The 20,417-nt window shown below is 32.2% G+C and overlaps 1 protein-coding gene across 4 annotated transcripts in view; it reads right to left on the bottom strand.

Moving 5' to 3' along the window:
• FSTL5 (follistatin like 5) overlaps nucleotides 1–20,417 on the bottom strand; it is a 732,413-nt gene that overhangs the window by 76,693 nt on the left and 635,303 nt on the right. For all 4 annotated transcript variants that reach the window (XM_087437469.1, XM_087437470.1, XM_087437471.1 and 1 more), the window contains one exon: nucleotides 6,242–6,391. In XM_087437469.1, coding sequence (XP_087293595.1) covers nucleotides 6,242–6,391 — 150 coding nt within the window. The remainder of the gene's footprint in view (nucleotides 1–6,241; nucleotides 6,392–20,417) is intronic.

Raw genomic sequence — 20,417 nt, 5'->3', positions numbered from 1 at the left:
CTCTCCAGAGCTGTGTGACCAACCCCATGACATAGTACTGCCTCTGCCTTTTCACTCCAATGATCAAGTTCCACATATTTCCTACAACAAGGATGTATCTGATATGTTATTTTTGGTTCCTGCAATGGAAAGCAGCTATAGAAAGTGAGGCAATAAGGCTGACAAATGGTGGTGTGGGGCAAGATGCATCAAGAGAAGGTTAAGGTTTGTTTTTGATAGTAGAAAGTCTGAGAATATACAGAGACTACACCCAGAGCAGGTTTCTGTTGTTGGTGGTGCCATCGAGTGGATTCCAACTCCTAGCGACTCTGTGTGCAGCAGAGTGGAACCCCGGCCAGTCTTTTTGCACCATCCTCTCACCTCCCGGCGCTATATCACACAATGCTCTGCAGCTATTCATAGGGTTTTCATTGCCAATTGTTCAGAAGTGGGTGCCAGGTCCTTCTTCCTAATCTGTAAGCTCTGCTGAAACCTGTCCACCATGGGTGACCATGCTGGCATTTGAAATACAGGTGGCACAGCTTTCAGCATCACAGCAACATTCAGCTGCCACAGTATGACAACCAACAGAGGCGTGATGTGGTTCCCTGACCAGGAAGCAAACCTGGGCAGGGGTGGTGAGAGAGCCGAATCTTAACCACTAGAGCACCTGGGCTGGCTCTCAGAGCAGGTAGAGGGAGTAAAACAGGAAGTCAACCACCAAGTCAACGAAGATGCACATTTTTAAATTGCAAGATCTCATCAAATTACCTGCTAAAATGTTACTTGAAAGTTTGGTAGCACTTTCACCTTTAAACCCATCTGGGATAAAATTTTTTGTTTTAATACTCTTAAATCAGTTCATTTAATTAGCCATAAAAGTATACCTTTTTTATTCCTTCTTGGGGTACATGTTATTAATTTATATTTTCCCTTTAATTTGTTCTTTCCCACTATGTTTTCAAAATTTATTACCATGACTTTTACCTTAATATTGTCTTAGTTCCTTTTACTCTCTGCTAGGATTGTAGTTATATCTTCTTTTATTCAATTCTAATCGTGTTAATCGTGACTTTTGTCTTTGTTCTTTGCCAAAATTCCCAAAGAGTTTCTTTTTAATTGTTTTTCTTGAAGAAGTCATTTTTACCTTTTATACGTTAAATTCTGCTATGTCTTTATATACATAACTGTATACTCTCCTTCTTTCATTTAGATTATTCTGATTTTCTTCAGCTGAATTCTAAAATTATCTGATTAAACGTTTTATTTTCACTCTATTATTTACCTGTTTTGATTAAGGTAGCAAAATTCCCTCAGAACACAGCCTTACTTGTATTCCATATGTTTAATTATGATTATCAATATTGCTTGATATTGATATTTAGATTTTAAATTTATTTCTGTGATCTTGATAGCTTAACATTGTTTCAGGGAATCAATATGAAATAATTTCATTAATATTTCTTGAGACTTAATTTCTAGCCTAGCACATGGTCATTTTCACTAAATGTTTTATTGAGCGAATGCTATGGTCTGAATGTTTGTGTCCACCCAGAATTCATATGTTGAAATCCTAACCCTCAAAGATGATGGCATCAGGAGATGGGAGGTGATTAGGTCACGAGGATGGAGCCCTCATGAATGGGATTGGTGCTTTTACAAAAGGACCCCACAGAGATCCCTCGCCCCTTCGACCATGTGAGGACACAGTGAGATGGCATCAACTATGAACCAAGAAGAGGGCCCTCACTCCATATCACGACACTGCTGGCACCTTGATCTTGGACTTTTCCAGACTCAGAACTCTGAGAAATAGATTTCTGCTGTTTATGAGCTACACAGTCTATCATATTTAGGTATAGCAGCCCAAACAGACTAAGATAGTGAAATGTTTAGTGATAACGTATATTAAAGCATTGCTGGATGCAAAGGTTAATACATATATCTGTTAGTTCAACGATAGTAATATGATTCACTTCACATGTACTGTTGATTTATCAATTATAGAAGTATCAATTTCTTCTCACTTTGATCATGTCAATCTCTTCTAGTAGTATGACAACACTTTATAAAATTATAAGTAATCATATGTGTTTTTATTCTTATATTTTCTTAATAAACTTTTTTTATCCTTATCAAATAACTTGATTTAATTTAATACTTTGTGCCTTGAAGTTCCTTTTAAAGTTTTTTGTTAATATAGCTACACCAGCTTTTTTGTTATGTTTTTAGTATATGCCTGCATTATCTGTTACTGTCCTTATATTTCAAATTTTATTTTTTCTTATTTTCTGGGTATATCTTTTATAATATGCATATAGCTAGATTTTCATTGTTTGGTCCAACAATTTTCCTATTGTCTTTCAGTTATATACTTTGGTTCATTCTCAGTTATTGTAATTATGAACATATTTGGTTTTATTTTATCATTTTGTTTAAATTTTTTTCTATTTGTCCTAGTTTTTCCATTCTTATTGTTTTGTCTTTCTCATTTCTTATTTCTCCACTGTATTTATTTGTAAGTTATTCATTGAATTTTATTTTTTTCATAGACAATATTTCAAGACATAGATTCTTGAACTATTAATAAATATACTTAACATAAGCATCCATAATTGTTATTATTCCCACTTCCAAGTAATACAAGAAATCTTAAAATATTTCAAATCAAATCATCCCTTTCTCTGCTTACATATTGTTATACAATATTTAAACACTTTTGCTGCTATTTTTGTCCTGTGTTTTCACTCTTCTAAAAACTTTAACCTTAAATTCAGAGAATACCCTTATTGTTATTGACAGTTAATATTTTAATAGATCATTTGTTTACCAATTTTCTTGCTCACTATCACATCAAACTTACTGCTCAGTTAATTTTCCTTACTCCTGAGGCAAACCGTTTTCAGTTTTAGTTCTGTTTCCAATTTACCTTGGTGATAAAGTCTGTGATTTTGTGTGTCTCACACAATAAATAAAGTATGCTCTGGTTTTAGAATTATTTTTTCACCAACCATATAATACCAGAATATATTTTATTTTGACTTAGTCTTTTAATAGTATTATTTCACTCTCTTTGGTGTCCATTTTCGCTGTTGAGAAAATTGCTGCTATTCTCATAGTAGTTCATCTGCCATTTTAAGATCTTCCATTTGCCTTGATGTTTGGTTGTGTCACATCAATATATTTAGGTATTGACTTTTTTTTCCCATTTGAGTTGCATTATTCTTTCTAAATCTGAAACTGTACTATATTTTATTTTTAAGATTGTATAATGTATAATATATATTATTATTTATTACATTATAGGGAATTCTCACTCATTTTGACCTAAATATTAACTTTCCCCTTTTCTTTCTATTACCTCCTTTTGGAATCTGCTTCTGGAATTTATCCTTTCTACTGTAAATGAATAAACAAAGTCTGATATATTCAAATACATTCGATTCTCATTATTCTATAAAGTCACCACAAACACTGAATTTCTGAATACTGAACCATTGCTCCTAGGGGAAATACATAGTTAGGTTCCTATGAGCCCCTGGTCACAAGATTTTCATCAACTCATCAATATATAATCTTGTTTCATGTGTGTTTCTGATCAAAGATCCTTTATTTAATGTATATTGTTCATTAATTAGCATTGAACTCATGGCCAAACAGCACTACAACTCATGCCTGAGTGAAGCTTTCTATTAGGTGCATCACAGCCTTCTTGCACAAGCATTTCAACACTATGCGTGGGGGCGAGTTTAAACAGCAAAATTGCCAACAAAAGCACAAAAATGCAAAAAAGATGGCACTAAATAGACCACAAAAAAAACACTTGTTTACAGTATGAAAGCTGAAACAAGAAGGCAGATCCTCTCCTTGTTCAACCTTAGCTGGGAACATTATGTTGGGTGACAAATTTTTCATCACTCTGAGCATGTCCCTGAATCATCGCAACAGCACGAGTATTGTTTTTGTGATTCTAGATAAATTTAAGAGAGTAGATGAATTTTCAAATACAGAATCAATGAGAATCAATTATAATTGATTTCTCTACAGAAAAAAAGAAAGAATAACACAAACAACAGCTACATGCAAACAAAATGATCTCACAATTATAATGTAAAGCCAAAGTAGACAGATGCACATAGTGAATACTATATATGTCCATTTATGTAATATTCAAAATCAGACAATACTTATTTATGGTGATAGAAATCTATGTAATGATTACCTTTGGAGAGGTAATGACTAGAAAATGTAATAAAGCATAATTGTTGTTATTTTAATAACAAGATCATAAGGAGAACCCATTTGGATTGAGGCCCAATTTTCTACCCTATAAAAATGTGTTAGATTCTCATCTGAAAAATCCCCCAAATCATGATTATATCATAATATAATTTTTACTATTTTAACTTTGTATAATGTCCTTTACATTCTCCTGGTATTTCATAGTAATTATAGGCACTTTGAAAAATAATATAATTTATGTGATTTTTACCATTGCATGAACATTTCATTATAAATACTTTTTATTAATTTTAAATTTTACATTATTGTCTGAAATGGAAGTTATATGAATAATAAGTGATATTAGCTTTTCTCACTTTTGAATATCTAGTAGGTAATATATATTCAGTCAGTGGAGGTTTCTAGTTTAAAAACTGAGTTTTTAGACCAGCTTGATTACTCTTGAAACATACTTCTAATTCTAACCTACAGGCTAAAGAGTCTTAATAATCCCTAACTGAATGCCTGTAATTTGTTGGCCTATGTTGCAGCTGAAATCAAAATAAAATCAACCTGGTCAAAAATCCAGCAATCTCACAGACAGAAGCATAAGAAATGAAATATACAGAAAAACATATTCTCACCTTAGATATTGGACCATTAGACTAGATATACATGAGAACTATGTAACCCATAGTTACCATGAGGCATTAGAGTTTTCTAGTAGAACAGTTATTCATCCTTTTACTCATGATTGTACTGTGCATTCTCGTATTAGAAATTGAAACATTAGACTAATTATCTGCTGTAAATTTGTAATCCTAGAGATGCCAGAGCTTTCTAACACAAATACTTCTCATTCTTTTATTTGTGATAACAAGCACATCTCATAATAGACAATCAATACATGTATACAGGATGGATGGATGGATGGATAGGTGGATAAATGATTAGATGAATTCATGTGAACCTTTTAAGAACTCTTAGAATGAGAAGCCCTAACTTTGAACTTCTAGTGTTTTTTGTGGTTCTAGTCAGGAATCAATATTAGAGGGACTAACGGCTACTTCAATATTCAATTTCAAAACCAATATTGGCGCAAAAGAAAAATCTCTGTAAATATAAGGAATAGTTAGGTTCCAATAAGTCTCAGAAATTTTGGTAGTCAACCAGTATATAGCATTTCTATATGCCAAGCTCTGCTATAAATGTTTTATATGCATTAATTGATCTAATCCTTAAAATAACTTTTTGAGATATGTATAGTTATTACTCTCATTTAACAGATTATATATATCTCATAAAGCTATTTTAAGTTTGTTTCCTCTGAGCTGAGAAGCAATAGATCATAATAGACACGGGCCCAGATACTGGAGCCAGACTGCCTAGATGCGAATCCTTCACTGCCCCTTGGTTGTTGTGCAACTGAGTTCAAGTAGATTGCCCACATTAGATATTTTTGGAAAAAGCAGGGAATGAAACATTTGGTGGCTCAAACCAGAATGGTTTTCATAACCATGACTATGGCAATGTTCGTTAGAGATTTTTTTCCTCTGTCATTGACTTATATATATATTACTTGTTTTACTACTATAGTAAAACCTACTAAGTTACCATTACCTAGTAAAGCCCACTATTGTCTTGGCCTCTGTTTAGAATCAAATGTGGAAGATATAATACTGTTTCTGGAATGATAACTAGGAATACCTTAATTGTCCTCTGACTGGGACTCCCCTTGCTCTAGACAAGATAAGCAGCTCTGAAGATGATTTTGGTGGAACTAGTCATGCTAGTATTATGATGTGTTCATGGAATCTAATTTTTGAAAACAAAAGATATTTAAATTTCTTCTTTAAGTCATTAAGCTCAGGGAGCAGAAGGAGAGGAGAGTTTGCAGAAAATGCATATATTTTCCAGTTATCCAAGTAATGAAATAAGTTATCAATGACACTCAAATGGCAACGCACAAGTTACCTCATCGAGACTTACATTAAAGTAAATGTTTTTTAAAATCACTTTCAAAAGTAGGAATCATTTGTACCTGAACAACTTTTTGGGACTGCACATCAACAACAAGGACTCTGTCCAAAGTTGGCTGTGCAACATAGATGAACTTGTCCTTGACATTAACAGCTGAGGCCCACACACACCTCTGAACTTCATCTCCTTCAGCTTTGGGGCAGACTTCATCCTATAATTTAGAAAACAGAAAATAAAATGAATATCTTAAATTATAACATGGACATGGCAGCGTTATGGGTAAAATTAATGTTTGATGCTTTATTACTTTCAGCATCAAAAGTTAAATATATATATATAGAGAGAGAGAGTTACATGAAATAAGTGTCTAGTGCATATTTGTTTATTAAATGTATATAGAAATCAATGTAAATGATAACCCTTTAAAATAAATTTCATCAAGTCCTTAATTATTTATTTCTAGTAAGATATAGTTCTTTCATTTGTCACTACCTGCTCATAACTCAGTAACTTCAGAAATGGATAATAAATCCAATATTTCCTCCCAAATCTCCCAATCGCAAGCTTCTTTACCAGACATTAAATGTCACATTAAAGTATATTTAGAGCTTCTCAAAACATCAGTGGTTGTCTCCATGGCACATCCATGGTCTTTTCAAAATCCATCCAATTCACCGGAAATGATAGGAGTCTTCTAACTTGTGGAGATTCAGAAACTTAGAAAAATTATAATAAGATAGTTATTCAGAATGGTGATTTTATTTTTCAATTTGGTATCAAGGTCAAATTTTACAAAATTCTTTAATCTGCCCAAGCCTTTTTATTCTGCTCCTTTACCCTAGAACTGCCTTCTGGTTGAATATTGTAGAGTTTGCGCTAGATGGCCATAAATGAGGCAAAAAATACCTTCTATGACCTCCTTTCCTGCATTTTGTCAATTAATGAATGTGGAAGGGATACATAAGCCTTTGTGCTTAGTGCTGGCAGACACATCACAAGTAGAAGAAATGTCATTTAGCTCATTATTTTGTTTCAGATTTTTCTTTTATTCAGTGGTCTATTGGTTTCACGCTTCTTTCAATTTACTTATAGTTGGAAAAACCACTAAGAAGAAAGATTTGTTGAACTGTACATAAAATATATGTGTAATAATAAGTACTTATTTATATAATGATAATGATGTAATGCTAAACACTGATTCCAGTGTTTCACTTGTTTTATGATTTAGGTCTGATCATTGAATATTGATGTCTAATTTGTTGATTTGTATACTCCAGATAGCAACTCTTAAGCTAAATTAGAATACTCTCTTTCTTCTCTAATTCAAATGAAAAACACTTGTTTTTCAGCAGAGATTCCATTCAGCATTTGTAATTAATAATCATGAAGCAAAATCAACAAAGTTTTTATCAACACCACTAAGCATCTCTTTTAACTTAAAGATAATACCAACAGCTGATAAACCACATTCGGCATTTAGTAATTAAAATGAATACCACGATAATGTAACCCTTCTCAGGCAGCACAACCACATAATAGGCTGTTTTCTTGTTTTCATAAAATTTGGAAAATAATGTAAAAACCAGAGCCCTTTGGAATGAGCAGCTCAGTATGTGGTCTGCTGTTTTTGTTCTCCAAACTTCAAATATGATTTAGGGAGGACCTGGAGTGCCCACTAATTTTTAAGATCCAGTCCAGAAGTTTCCAGGTTTAGCCAAAACATCAGAAACATAAAATGGTAGTGTTCTCCTCTGAACAGCACACGTTGTTCCAGGCTTCCAGGACATAAGCAAAAAAACTAAAAACTGAACATCCAGTGTAGGCTTCTAGTAGTTCTGGAGGTATGACATTAACTCCTTTCATGGAATGTACATAATCATTCCAGATGACCAGCAGTGGGGTCATGCTGAGTAATGTCCATGGCACCCTTAAGCAAGCAACACAAACCTGAAGGCAGAAATCTGTCCTCAGCACACACCCACAATAGAGTACAGTATTGTACTTTCATTCATCAATTCACTGAAATATTATTTTCTATGTGAAATATTTTTCTTCAAAAGTATATTCAGTACCTTCGACAAGAACCTATTTTTGTGAGAAACAAGCACTATATGAAATATGTATTGAGAGGGATGAAGAGGTGGGGAAAAAGTGGGACCTAAGGTTAATGAAAGGCTCTGAATATAGGGAAATTGTTTACAAATTCTTTACTGTTGTATAAAAGCTACCAACACACCCTGCCAAAATAAGAGACAGTGTGAGTGACCTGACACAGAACTGTCAGCCAAACAACTGCTGAACCAGGAGCAATTCCCACCCCTTTGTTTGTTACAAAATTATTCAACAGTAAAATAAACTGCTCTGCTGGGAATTATCTACTATTTGTATGCTGTCCCTGTAAGATGTCCCCGACCAGACTCACGATCATTTTTACAGAACCATTAAAAGTTTCCTGACAATCACCTTGAATTTTCTTTGCTTCACTTTATGCCATTATTTCTGATTATAGTCTATTAGGTCCCATTTTAGAATAGCACTCTTATTTTTTCAGATTACGTAGATTAATATTTATTTTTGTCGAGAGGAATGTTTTTCACATGCATTAGGCATTTAATGGGATAAAAGAGAAGATAAAAAATACCAGAGATGCAAAATAAGATTAAGATAATACATACTGATGAGGAAAATTGTCAGGAATCATATCAAAGAGTATCATTAAATTACTTTTTATAGAAATGTATACTACCATTTAGAGTAAAAGAAATTAATAAGATATAAATAACGAGGATGAGGGTCAATAAGAAAAGACAATTCTAGTTCATAATTAGATCTTATCTATTTTCCTTTGAGTTATTTCCTTATTTAATTACATATTTCCTGCGTGTGTGTTATCCTCCTCCCAAATTTTAGGGGGAATACAACATATATTACTGGTGATGATACAAGTTTTGATTTAGCAATTAAAATAGTGTGGATGATACCTGATTTGCTAAACAACAATAGATCAAAGAGATGAACATATGCACTCGTCTTCTATGGAACTTGGTTATTTTTATTTATTGTACTGATTACTTATTAAAAACACTTTGCCCTCAAATATTCAAATTCCCATCTCTCCTTCTTCTTCTTCATAATGCCCCTTTTAGCACATCTTGAGTCATTCATAATGAGGATGTTATTTGCCACAAGCACCTCCGCTTTCCTTGCACCCAACTCAACAAGTCTCTGTCATTAGTCCCTCCTGTCATTCTTCTGTGTAATCATAGAGTTGTCCACTATCCTCTGACTTCAGAAAGACTTGTCCTATACTTAATTTATAACTTTAATTATGTCTCCAAGTATTCAAACATGCACATTCCCTTGTAATTTAAGAAGCAAACAATAAAACAACATTAATTGGACTCATCTGCTTTTCCTTCCAATCATCCATCTAATTCTCTTTCAGACTTTGAACACGCTGTTTACAACTTTACTTCTGTTTCCTGACCTTTCACTCTAATTTGTTCATACTTCAAACTGGCTTTCATGATCCTGTTTCTTCCAAAAGAGGTGTCTTGAAAAGTCATCAGTGGCCTCAGAATTACCAATTATTAGTCTTTACTTCTTGTTGTGAAGCATTTATTAAGCACTTACCAAGTGAAAGATATTGTGCAAAGTTATGTTTGGAAATAAAAACATGCATATGAGAGAATGCTTGCTCTCAAGTTGCTTATAGTTTCTGCTGTATTTGGCTGTTTCAGACACTTGATTCTTCTGGAAATGTTCTTTCATTCTTGCAAGGCAAAGGTTAGCAAACAATGGCCCCAGGCCAAATTCGGCCCACTGATTATTTTGATATGTGGCCCAGGAACTAAGAATGTTTTTGTGCTTTTAATGGTTGAAAAAAAATCAAAAGAAGAATACTGTTTCGTGACATGTAAACATTATATGAGATTCAGATTTACATAAATAAAAGTTTATTGAAACACAGCTACACCTATTCATTTAAATATTGTCTATGACTGTTTTCATGCTACAATGGCAGACAAAGACCATACGGCCTGCAAAGCCTAAGATATTTACTGTCTGGACTTTTGCAGATAAAATGTTGCTGATTCCTCATCCAGGATATATCTGTATCCCAGTTATCATTTTAAGCCTATTAGTTAACTCCTGTCTATAGTGGCTTCTTTACTTTCTGTTCCCTAATCTTGACTTCAAGGAAGGTAAGCCTCAGACTTTGGTTTTCTGCTCTATTTCCTTTACATTAAACTCATCTGAGAGCACATTCATTCTCATTGCCTTGTTATTATCATGGTCAGATGACACCCAGAGATTAATCTCTGGCCTTGTCATTCACCAGGCCTTCCTCTCTCAGTTTCTTTCTGGAAAAACTGTTGAATGGGCAACTTAAAATAGAGACATACATAAGAGAGGGAAAAAAGTATACTATATTAAAAGAAGTATTAAAGGTGATTCAAAAATTAAATAGAAAATAAGTCAAAAAAAGGTGAAATACAAACACTAACGCATGAACACACATAGATAGATAGATGAAAGCTAAGATAAATAGATAAATAGATATATACACACAGATCATATAGATAGATGTTGTCTATCTAGCAATAGATAATAAAGCCTAGTTTATATCAGGGAAGTTTAAAAAACTAAGTAGTTCTATAAAATAACAGAGAGACTATTGAGTAGTAAAATAACAAAGAGTAAAATGGACATTATTAATCATGTATAAACCAAATATCGAACATAAGTATTGTTGATACACAAAATATCCTGTCTTTTAAAAAACATCTAAAGTAGACTTAATAATCTAAAAAATGCCAGGCCTAGGAGCATGAGAAACAAAAGCACTGAAAAGGCAGGCTAATTAAGCCCTAATAGGTTAGAGTTCTCTAAGATATAAAGAAAAGTAAATATCTGATCTTCTGCATAATGACCTAAGATGTATATACTCAATTTGGGCATTGAATTAGGCAGCACTGTGGATTCACCCAAGGGTGGTATAAAGACGCTTGTAGATGGGTACTGAACTACTGGAAATGCATGTTGAGTCAAAGGAGGAAAGACAGGGTTTGATGTTTTGATAAATATGTAAATATAAGCGTTTAAGTTTGAAAACTTAAAGACATGTTGTAGAACTGGTTTTCTCATTCATCTGGTCACTAGTTATTGAAAATAAATTGGTTTTAGTAGTTCTGCCTTGTTTCACTTTTCTGCTTTACTACCAGTCAGGTTCCTAAGACTGGCAGGAGAGTTCCCTCTCTTGGCTGTAATTGAGAACTGGTGGGAAAAGAGGGCTTTAGCAAAAAGAAAAAAAAAAAAAGAAATTAAAAAAAAATCTTACTCAAAATGTATAACTGTAATCTTCATTGTTCTCCAACAAAAGTCCTGTCCTCTAGCTAGAATGTTCTCAGCAAAATTTCATAAAAACCAATGATTTTCCACAGCTACTGAGGAGCATACCACAAATTTTATAAATCAAAATATCTTCAATATACATTTGGCAGCCATATTTCAACACCTTCATGACTCATCCCTAATTACTGTGGGTCTTACTGATATTCTTCTTGTCTGAACTTCGTAGCATTTATATTTTGTGCCACATAATTTGGCATTTAATCATGTACTATCATTCTCAATTAAAATATTAGCTTTTGCTATTCCTATATTTCTACATTTTCCAAACATAATGGTGAATGTACAATATTTCCTCAGTAAATACATGTTTAAATGTCACTTATCATAGCAAAAAAAACAGTCAAGAAGTATATATTTCTCAATGTTGATGTTAACTATGTCATATCGTCCAGAATCATTGAGTAACTGAGTTTTAGAGTAACAGTATTCAAAATGTTGTCTGTGGACAGCTGCCAGTTGTTGGCATATCGTTTGTTACCAAGTTGAGAATAGTACAGAAATTGAAAATAACCATTTAGAATCCTTTATAGCAATTTGACATTGCCATAATAGCTACGTGCATGATTAGTGGATATATCTTCTTAACAGGTTTTAGACCAATTTGGGTGTTGTCAAACTTGCCTGGAGGGTTTCATGGTGTGGAAACTACCTGTTGGTTAAAAAAATACGTTGAGCAAAAATCAAAGTGATTCTTTCCCACAAATAGTTTAAGAAACACTGATTTCGAACTTTCTTTTCCTTTCTAGCTCTCTCTCTCTTTTAAACAACTTTTTAAAAAAAAAAACTCCAAAGCTGTCATGATCTGGGTCTATTGAAATAAATAGAAAAGTGAATAATGGAACATGTGAAAAAATAGTGTTCACTTTATCAAATGCAATAGAAGATAAATAATTGTTCTCAATGAAGATTTGTTCATTTTATCACCAATCAAGGCATATGAAACAAAGGTTCTTTTGTACTGGATTAGAATGTTTAGGTTGGGATTCCAAGGATATATTTATAGCCATGTGAAAATATACATGTCAACGTTGAGCTATTTGTGAATACACCAGATATAATGTACTCTTTTAATCTTGCTTTGCAATATTTTAAAAAAAACTAGATCTTAAAATAATGTATTAAACAATTTAATATCAATGGCTATCTCACTTATTGGACTATTTTCCTAAAAAAGGCAATGAGGTTAAGGTATTTTCATCAATTTATAATTGAGATCACTCTTTACAACCCAAGTGATACAACTGCTTTTTTCTATAATTGGATATATTCGACTTATCTAATTCTATTTGCCATTTCGTCTATTAAAATGTCATAAACAGTCTAGCTCATATTACTCAAAGCATAGGTAGTCATGGCAATTTCGGGGCTGATTTGCCTTAATTTGGCCTGTCTGAGAAAACTGTCATATAGCATGATTTTGATTCTAGGATATCAAATGTACAAAGATGATATCACAGAAATTTTCATCCTTTAACATAAGAAGAATATATTTATGTCTTTCTGTGTTACAATAAAAGTGGAGCTGATAAACTGAGGGCGGGTTTCTCTTTAGAGATACATATTACAAAGGTTAAGAGAACAGGCTTTGAGGTCAACCAGACCTAGATGTAATGTCCAGCTTTGCACTCATACTAGCTGTGTGAATATTCCTTTTAGCCTTGCTTACCTCACTGGTATGATTATATTACCTAGCACATAGGATTGTTATTCGAGTTAAATGAAATTATGTTTGAAACTGTCAAGTGATCAATAAATATTACCTGTTATTTTCATACAGAAAATTTTCTATGGGCTACATTTCATGAAAACTATAATAGTCTACACATTTTTCATGACATTTTTTTTCAAATTTCCAAACTGTTTTGGAAAGAAGATCACTATGGATATTTAAGAACTTCAGAGAGTTGCTTTAAGTACAGAATGATTGTTGCATATGTGGTCAGTAGATTTATTTATTTTTCGCTTTATCGTTTGTTAGTTCTGTGACACTGAGCCAATCACTTGACTTTTCTCATTTCCTCATTTGGAAATTGAGGGGATTAAATTAGGATTTTGTCAATTTTTTTCATTAAAAAAAATCAAAGCTATCTGAATTACTTCTACTCTGCTTAAATAAAAAATGTTTTACCAGTTTATAAAAATATTGTATTAGGTAAGAATAACTACTCAAAAAAAATAAATCTGCAGAGTGTCAAATTTTAAATGCCTACAGAACATAAGAGAAGAAAACTCTAGACATTTTGTAAATGCAGGACTAGATGGTTTGGTTTTGACTCGCCTGGTTCTTATAAATCAGCTGGAATCCTGGCTAGGGGTTTGTCGAGGTGCCAGTGGACACTGAGAATCCCAGGGCAGGAACTTAATGTCTGTCGAGAAAGGCATCAATTTGAATAATGGGGAGATCAAATTAAATATCGAGACCAAAGCTTTCAAGTTTGTTCAAAGAACTAGTAAACAGAGTTTGGCAAAAATTTGTTTGAATTGAAAGCTAACATTAATCACTAAAGGAATTGGCAATTATGGTGGATATCAGGAAATGTAAATTATATGGACTTACAAGGTTCGTGGTGGACCAACTTGATTAAATGGTAGTGTGGATAGTTGGAATTAAAGAATTAGTTGTATTTAATTGTTCCTCAAAGTAATGAAGATTTGATTTGTACAGCAGAATTGATACTGTTTCCTAACTTGTTTTACAAAGTACATTTAGTAAGTTGGTTAACTAGGGATGGAAAATAGGATTAAAAAAAATTTTTCTTACCAGATAACACATGAAGTTAACTGACCACAAAAAGAAAAAAAAAAAAAAAGCTGGACTGTAGGTTTACACCTTTCTTTAAAAAGATGAAAAGCTCTTTATAATCATGACATTACTATGAACACTAATGAATATCTTGGGAAGTTAGGGCTTACTTTTTTCAAGTATGTTCTATACTCTAGTTTCTCTAAATAGCAGTGGGGAATATTTGCTCAAATGGTTCCTTCCTACTACTGATTAATAAACTCTTATGATTAAAACAATCAATAAAAACATTTTTTTAAATGCCCAAAGTATATACATCTCCCTCTATAATTTTTCTAACAGCTGGATATCTAGCCTAATTTTTTAAACTTTGAAAAGAGGGAGACTTCTTTCTTATAAGGTAGGCCTTTTAATTTTGGCTAGTGAGCTTAAATCTGTTTCCTTACAGCTTGCAATCATTCGATTTGGTTCTTCCTTTGGAGCAACATATTCTATTCTAAATTTTACTTATGTGAAGGATTTATAAAAGTCCTTCAAAAGTTTAAAGATAGTTTGTCAATGCAGCTTTTAAAATATGGCTCCCAAAATTGAACTTTGGGTGTTTTACTCCAGTCCTATCTTGTGAAATGCATTTCCTTTGCCTATCTGATTATACATTTCATAGGTATTATTTATTTCAAAATCTATATTTGCTTTAGTAATATGATCAGAACAGATAGAAGTATAATCTGTCAAAGTAAAATTGCTTGTTTTTAAAAGACATTTTAAATGAATCTATTTGGATTAATTTACCTTGATGCTTTGAAACTTTTACATTAAAATGGAGTAAATTAAATTATTTCTTATTGTGGCATCCATAGGATAAAGAGCAAACAAAGTTAAACTTTTAAGTAAAAGGGTCAAAGAATTTGAAAGAGTTGGAACATTAGAAACGATATAAGTTCCTCTTCCCTTTTTTAAATGTTCACCTCTTTTTTTAGTAGTGATACATAAGTTTTGATAATGCACATTTCACAGATTTCTCTTTTGGGGACATTGGTTGAGGAGCAAGATAGGTAGTACTGATTAGCTTTCTAAGTATGAACATGTAATCTTTCCCTGTGGATAGCTTACTGTCTTATAACTATTTAAAAAATGTTGGCATAAAAGCATAAATTGAGTTAATTTTACGATTGTTGCATTATCTACATTTGGTTCAACACAGTGTAATATCATTTAGGAATTGAACTTTTTTCTGTAGCACATAGTTGCACAATGCAGATGGCGACATGTCATTTTGATCGAGTTCTTCCGTCTCTCCATATTGTCCAGCACAGAAGTGCCTCACGTGGAAGACAGGTTTAATAGTATTTGCAAGACTACCATTGACTGAAAAGATTTATTCTGAAGTGTGATAGATTTATCTTCAAAAATTGTAAGGCTGTTTATAGGATAATTACATGCATTTCTATTTTTAAACTTTATTGTAATTCACAAATTTGCTCCACACAGAAATGGCTACATTGAGTAACAATATACTTTTACCTTTTAGGTCAACATTCTTTAAAAATGACTTTAGCATGATTTCTATTATTTACTGGTTAATTATTATTGCAAATTACCTTACATTCTATTTCTTAGAGGTATTTAGTGAAAGGCTATTGGCCGAATAATTTATACACATACGTATTTTGCTATGTTTGTATCAATTAAATGAAAACCATGAAAATAGACTCATTTTAAATCAGATTTTATAAACCTTCATAAATAAATGTTACATTAAAAATTAATTTAGATCTGCTCCTACCTACTTTATAGGTGGAAAATATAGTCCAAAGGTACATTTTCTTTGTCCTTTCTCTTTAAAATTTTATCTTTATTTATTATGTTGCCTACAGAATTAAATTTTGTCTTGTTTCTCTTTTACTGACAAATTAGATAGGGGTTCTGCTGTACTATCCAGTTCAGAAAAATTCTTGAGTAAATGTGTAAACAATACTGAGTGAGAATTCACTAAAACTACCTCTGTGATTTGGTTCAATGCAAATCCTTTATAATGTATACAGATTATATAATCAGATATGTTATTATTTTATTCCATCTGTTTTCCAAATAACATCAAAAGTGAGCTATCAGATATAAGATAAATTTTTGTGAAACTATATTAGTAAATAACTGTATGTTGAAAGTTATACTTTAAAGAGTTACTATTTTTTAATGAAAATGATACCAGTATATAGATTTTTAAATATGCTAAACTCATTTTCTTCTGCTCTTATTATAGGGAATACATTTTTCTTCTTAAAATAGAGGTGAGAAAGGACTGACTGTCGCTGTCTTTCTTAGGATGGAAGAAAGAACACTTGAGAAAGAGTCAGTAAATGGATTCAGTTCCTGAAACAAGAAACATTTTGGTGGTGATTTCAGGCAACTTAGTGATACTGCCAGTAGTTAAACGCTACTCCATTGCGTCTCATACTACATTTTCTTTAAAGCTGTACAGATAAGATTTAAAACAGGAAGGAACAATTGTCTTGTTTGGCAAATCCTAGGTGAACTTTAGGTTTTACCATTAATTTGCTAAACAATCCATACTATGTCCTCTAAAAATGCTCTAATACAATTTTGAAAATAAATTACTAAAATAGGAAAAAAGGAGTTTTTGTGGGCAATACATTAGGTAAATAGTTAAGAGGTGAACAAAAATTTCAAAGTTTAAGTTTTGTTTTCCTTATAAATCTTATTATATAGTTGTATCTTAAATTTCCATGTAGAACATATATAAAATAAATATATGATCAAATATATAGAGAAATGAAAACTTGTCATTTTAAACTTTCAGCTATAACTTTTTTTTTAATTTTTAGCAATTCGAAGATTTAATAAATGAAATTGAAGGCATTAATCTACTATATTGTTTTTGTTCCTGATCCACCTCTCAAATTATTCGAACTGAGATTTATGACCTATTTGAAATATGAAAACAATATTAAAGAAATGACTAGCCTTCAGTGTTAAATTGCAATTTTGACAACTGTTGTTGAAATATAAAATATACAAACTGGCTAAGCTCATTAGCCAATGAGGGGGCTGGCCCGGTGGTGTAGTGGTTAAGTTCGCACACTCTGCTTAGGTGGCCTGGGGTTCGCAGGTTCAGATCCCGGGTGCAGACCTACACACTGCTTACTAAGCCATGCTGTGGCAGGCGTCCCACATATAAAGTAGAGGAAGATTGGCACTGATGTTGGCTCAGGGCTAATCTTCCTCACAAAAAAAAAAAAAAAGAAAGAAAGAAAATCTAAACAATGAGAAATCAAGCAAGAGCTCAGAAAATTATAGTTAAATAGAAATTTTAAGAAATTTCAAGAAAAATAAGAACTAAAATTTAAATAAATCACTAAAATTATAAACCTAATCCACAAAAGCATTAAAATAATTATATAATTTTTAACATAATAGTCAAGAATAGTCAGAAATTGTGTAAGCAAAATTATCATCTTTCACAGAGAAACACCAGTAGAAAATATCTAATACTGATAATTTATGAAATACCACTACAAGAAATTATTTTAAGTGATCAAATGTAATTGATTGCATGAAGTGAGACTGGGAATACAGAGGCATGAAATAAGAAACTACTACTTTTCATCTAAGCTTTTTTGTATTATTTTATTTTTACCATGCAAATCTGTTACCTTGAAAAAAGAAATAGGTAATTTTTTTGTGAATAAAACTAAATCTTAGACCTGAAACTGTAGTTTAAGATCCATATAAGATAGATTTATGTGATTCTGTAAATCTCAAGTAAAAAGCTTTCATGTTTAAAGACATTTGTATGAATAATTTCTTATGTTAAATTCTTCAGTTTTACCCTTAAGAAGTTTCTATCGAAAAATCCAAATTATAGTAAGTGTAGTTCTTTCTAAAGTGCATAGAATGTACTCATATGTGTATAATAAGTCCTTATTACTCATATAAAAATGTTTTAAAATGATGGAAATAGATTCTCTGAGACACATACATTGTTCTAGTCACATTTATCCAAATAAGTTGGCTGGTTCTTACTAATAATCTCTTAAAGAAGACTTAAAATACTATCTTAGATAAAATTACTTGACTCAATTAATATGCTATACAACTCCATTAAAATGTTGTTGCACAATTTACATACCTCCCACTGTTGTTGCCTCAATGTAAGGCTTACATAAAATCTAATAGAAGCACAATGTGAAAATTTTAAAACAGTGTGATTTTTAATGAAAGATTAGAAGGCCTCTTTAAGTCTAGGGCTTCGAAGATCAATTTCATAAATTTATTTCTTTTAAAATCTACAGAGTAATCTTCTAAGAAATAGTTTGAGGTAGTTTACATTACTCTCTTTAGGAAGCTCTTTGCAGGATATCATTGTAACCACAAAGGAATGAAAAAGCTTACATTTTTATCATTCTATAACTCTTTGTAAGTTAAGCCATGTTTGAATAGAGACGCACTGCGAAAAGAATAAGTGGGGAAACATTTCGATTACCTTTCTGAAATATACAGTGGTACTGAATTCAAAAGGTTCCTCGATGGCTTCTTGGGAAAATGAATCATCAGCATCATATAAAGAGGGTTGCGTTTTGATAAGTATTTCTGTGACCGAGTTTGGAGATGTAATAGCTGAATTAGAAACAGAATGAAATGCTGAAAAGAGAAATTTGGAGGTATGACTAAGGAAATCGATGAATGCCATGAAGGCTGCACTGCTCGAGGTTAGGGGAACACCAGCAAAGAAAGAAATGTGGACCACTGTGCTCCCCATTTCAGTTTCCATTTCTTGATAGCTAAGTTTTCCAGACACTATGGACAACCTGTTCCTACATACAAATTCTAATAGAGTACTAATAGTATTTGTTTATAAAGGCAAAGTAATTTTCATATGTGGAAATTCCAAATCTAGAAAACAGACATTTTAGTGGTGAGAAAGTATGTTCTTCTGCAGTTCAGGATTATTTAAGTTAGAATTCAAGCCAGGAATAGAACCTTCATGTCCCAAAACGTCAGACCCACACATGATAAGATGTATGTGATTTTCTTTTAAACTCTTCTAGTACCCGTGAAAAAATAAGTAACACTGTGTTAAAAAATTAAAAAATAAGTAACACCATGTTGTGTGTGAGGAATAGCAGCTAGATCTATAATAATTACATAGAAGTAATTGAATTGCAATTTTGAATAATTGAATTGTAATTGAATAATTGCATGGAAGTAATTGAATTAAAAAGTATTAGAAATTAAAAGGGTGGTAGATAAAAGGATGACACAATGATTGAAAACCAGAAGAGTGAAAAAGTCGATAATCTTGGAAAAGCCTGTTATCCTTGAGCCTGTAATTTAAACATTTTTTCAATTCTATTTCAGTTTGAGTTCTGAATTCATAAGTCTGGAGTAGAATTCTATTTGCTTGAAGTTCATACTGTAGGTTACAAGATGAAATCATGTGTACAACGAGGATAAATATCACAAGCATCCTACCTTGTAAGGCTACATAACAAATGAGCAAAAAAAGGAGATGAAAGGAGAGCTGAATGCATGTTGTATGAATCCCTACCAAGTTGCTGTTAAAAGCTGAGACCTGATGCAATCTGACATTGCACTAAAATTGAATTTTTATTTAGAGCAAGCAATAGCATCTTCTGAGAGTTTTGATGGAAGATTCTATATTCTAAATATTTCAGTTTTTATCCAAACTTTACTAGCCAGTAAGTTATATTGGGCATTGCACTGCTACTCTTTTAATATCAACAGTGAATTTGAAAAATATTATATCCATGTTTAATCGTTTTTCATGCGAAAAAAATGATTCCAAAGGACTCATTTCCACTACTCACACTCAAGCAATTTATCTTCTGAAATCCAGATGAACTCGCTTTTTTTCTTTATAGAACTCCAAACTATCTTATACAGAGCATCCACATAGTACATTTTGACTACGATCCTGAATTAATAGACCCATGAGGTTATGTTTACCCTGAAACAATTCAATGATAAATTCTTCTATGAAACATTTTTCACAAACACATTAAAAGAAGAACACTGTTTTGTGAGAATTATTAAGTAA

Source organism: Ceratotherium simum, chromosome 12 (genome assembly GCF_057802395.1).
Source record: "Ceratotherium simum simum isolate JZ-2026a chromosome 12, ASM5780239v1, whole genome shotgun sequence".
Classification (NCBI taxonomy): Eukaryota; Metazoa; Chordata; class Mammalia; order Perissodactyla; family Rhinocerotidae; genus Ceratotherium; species Ceratotherium simum.
The sequence above is the reverse complement of the archived record's forward strand: the minus strand, read 5'-3'. Positions and strand labels throughout refer to the sequence as shown.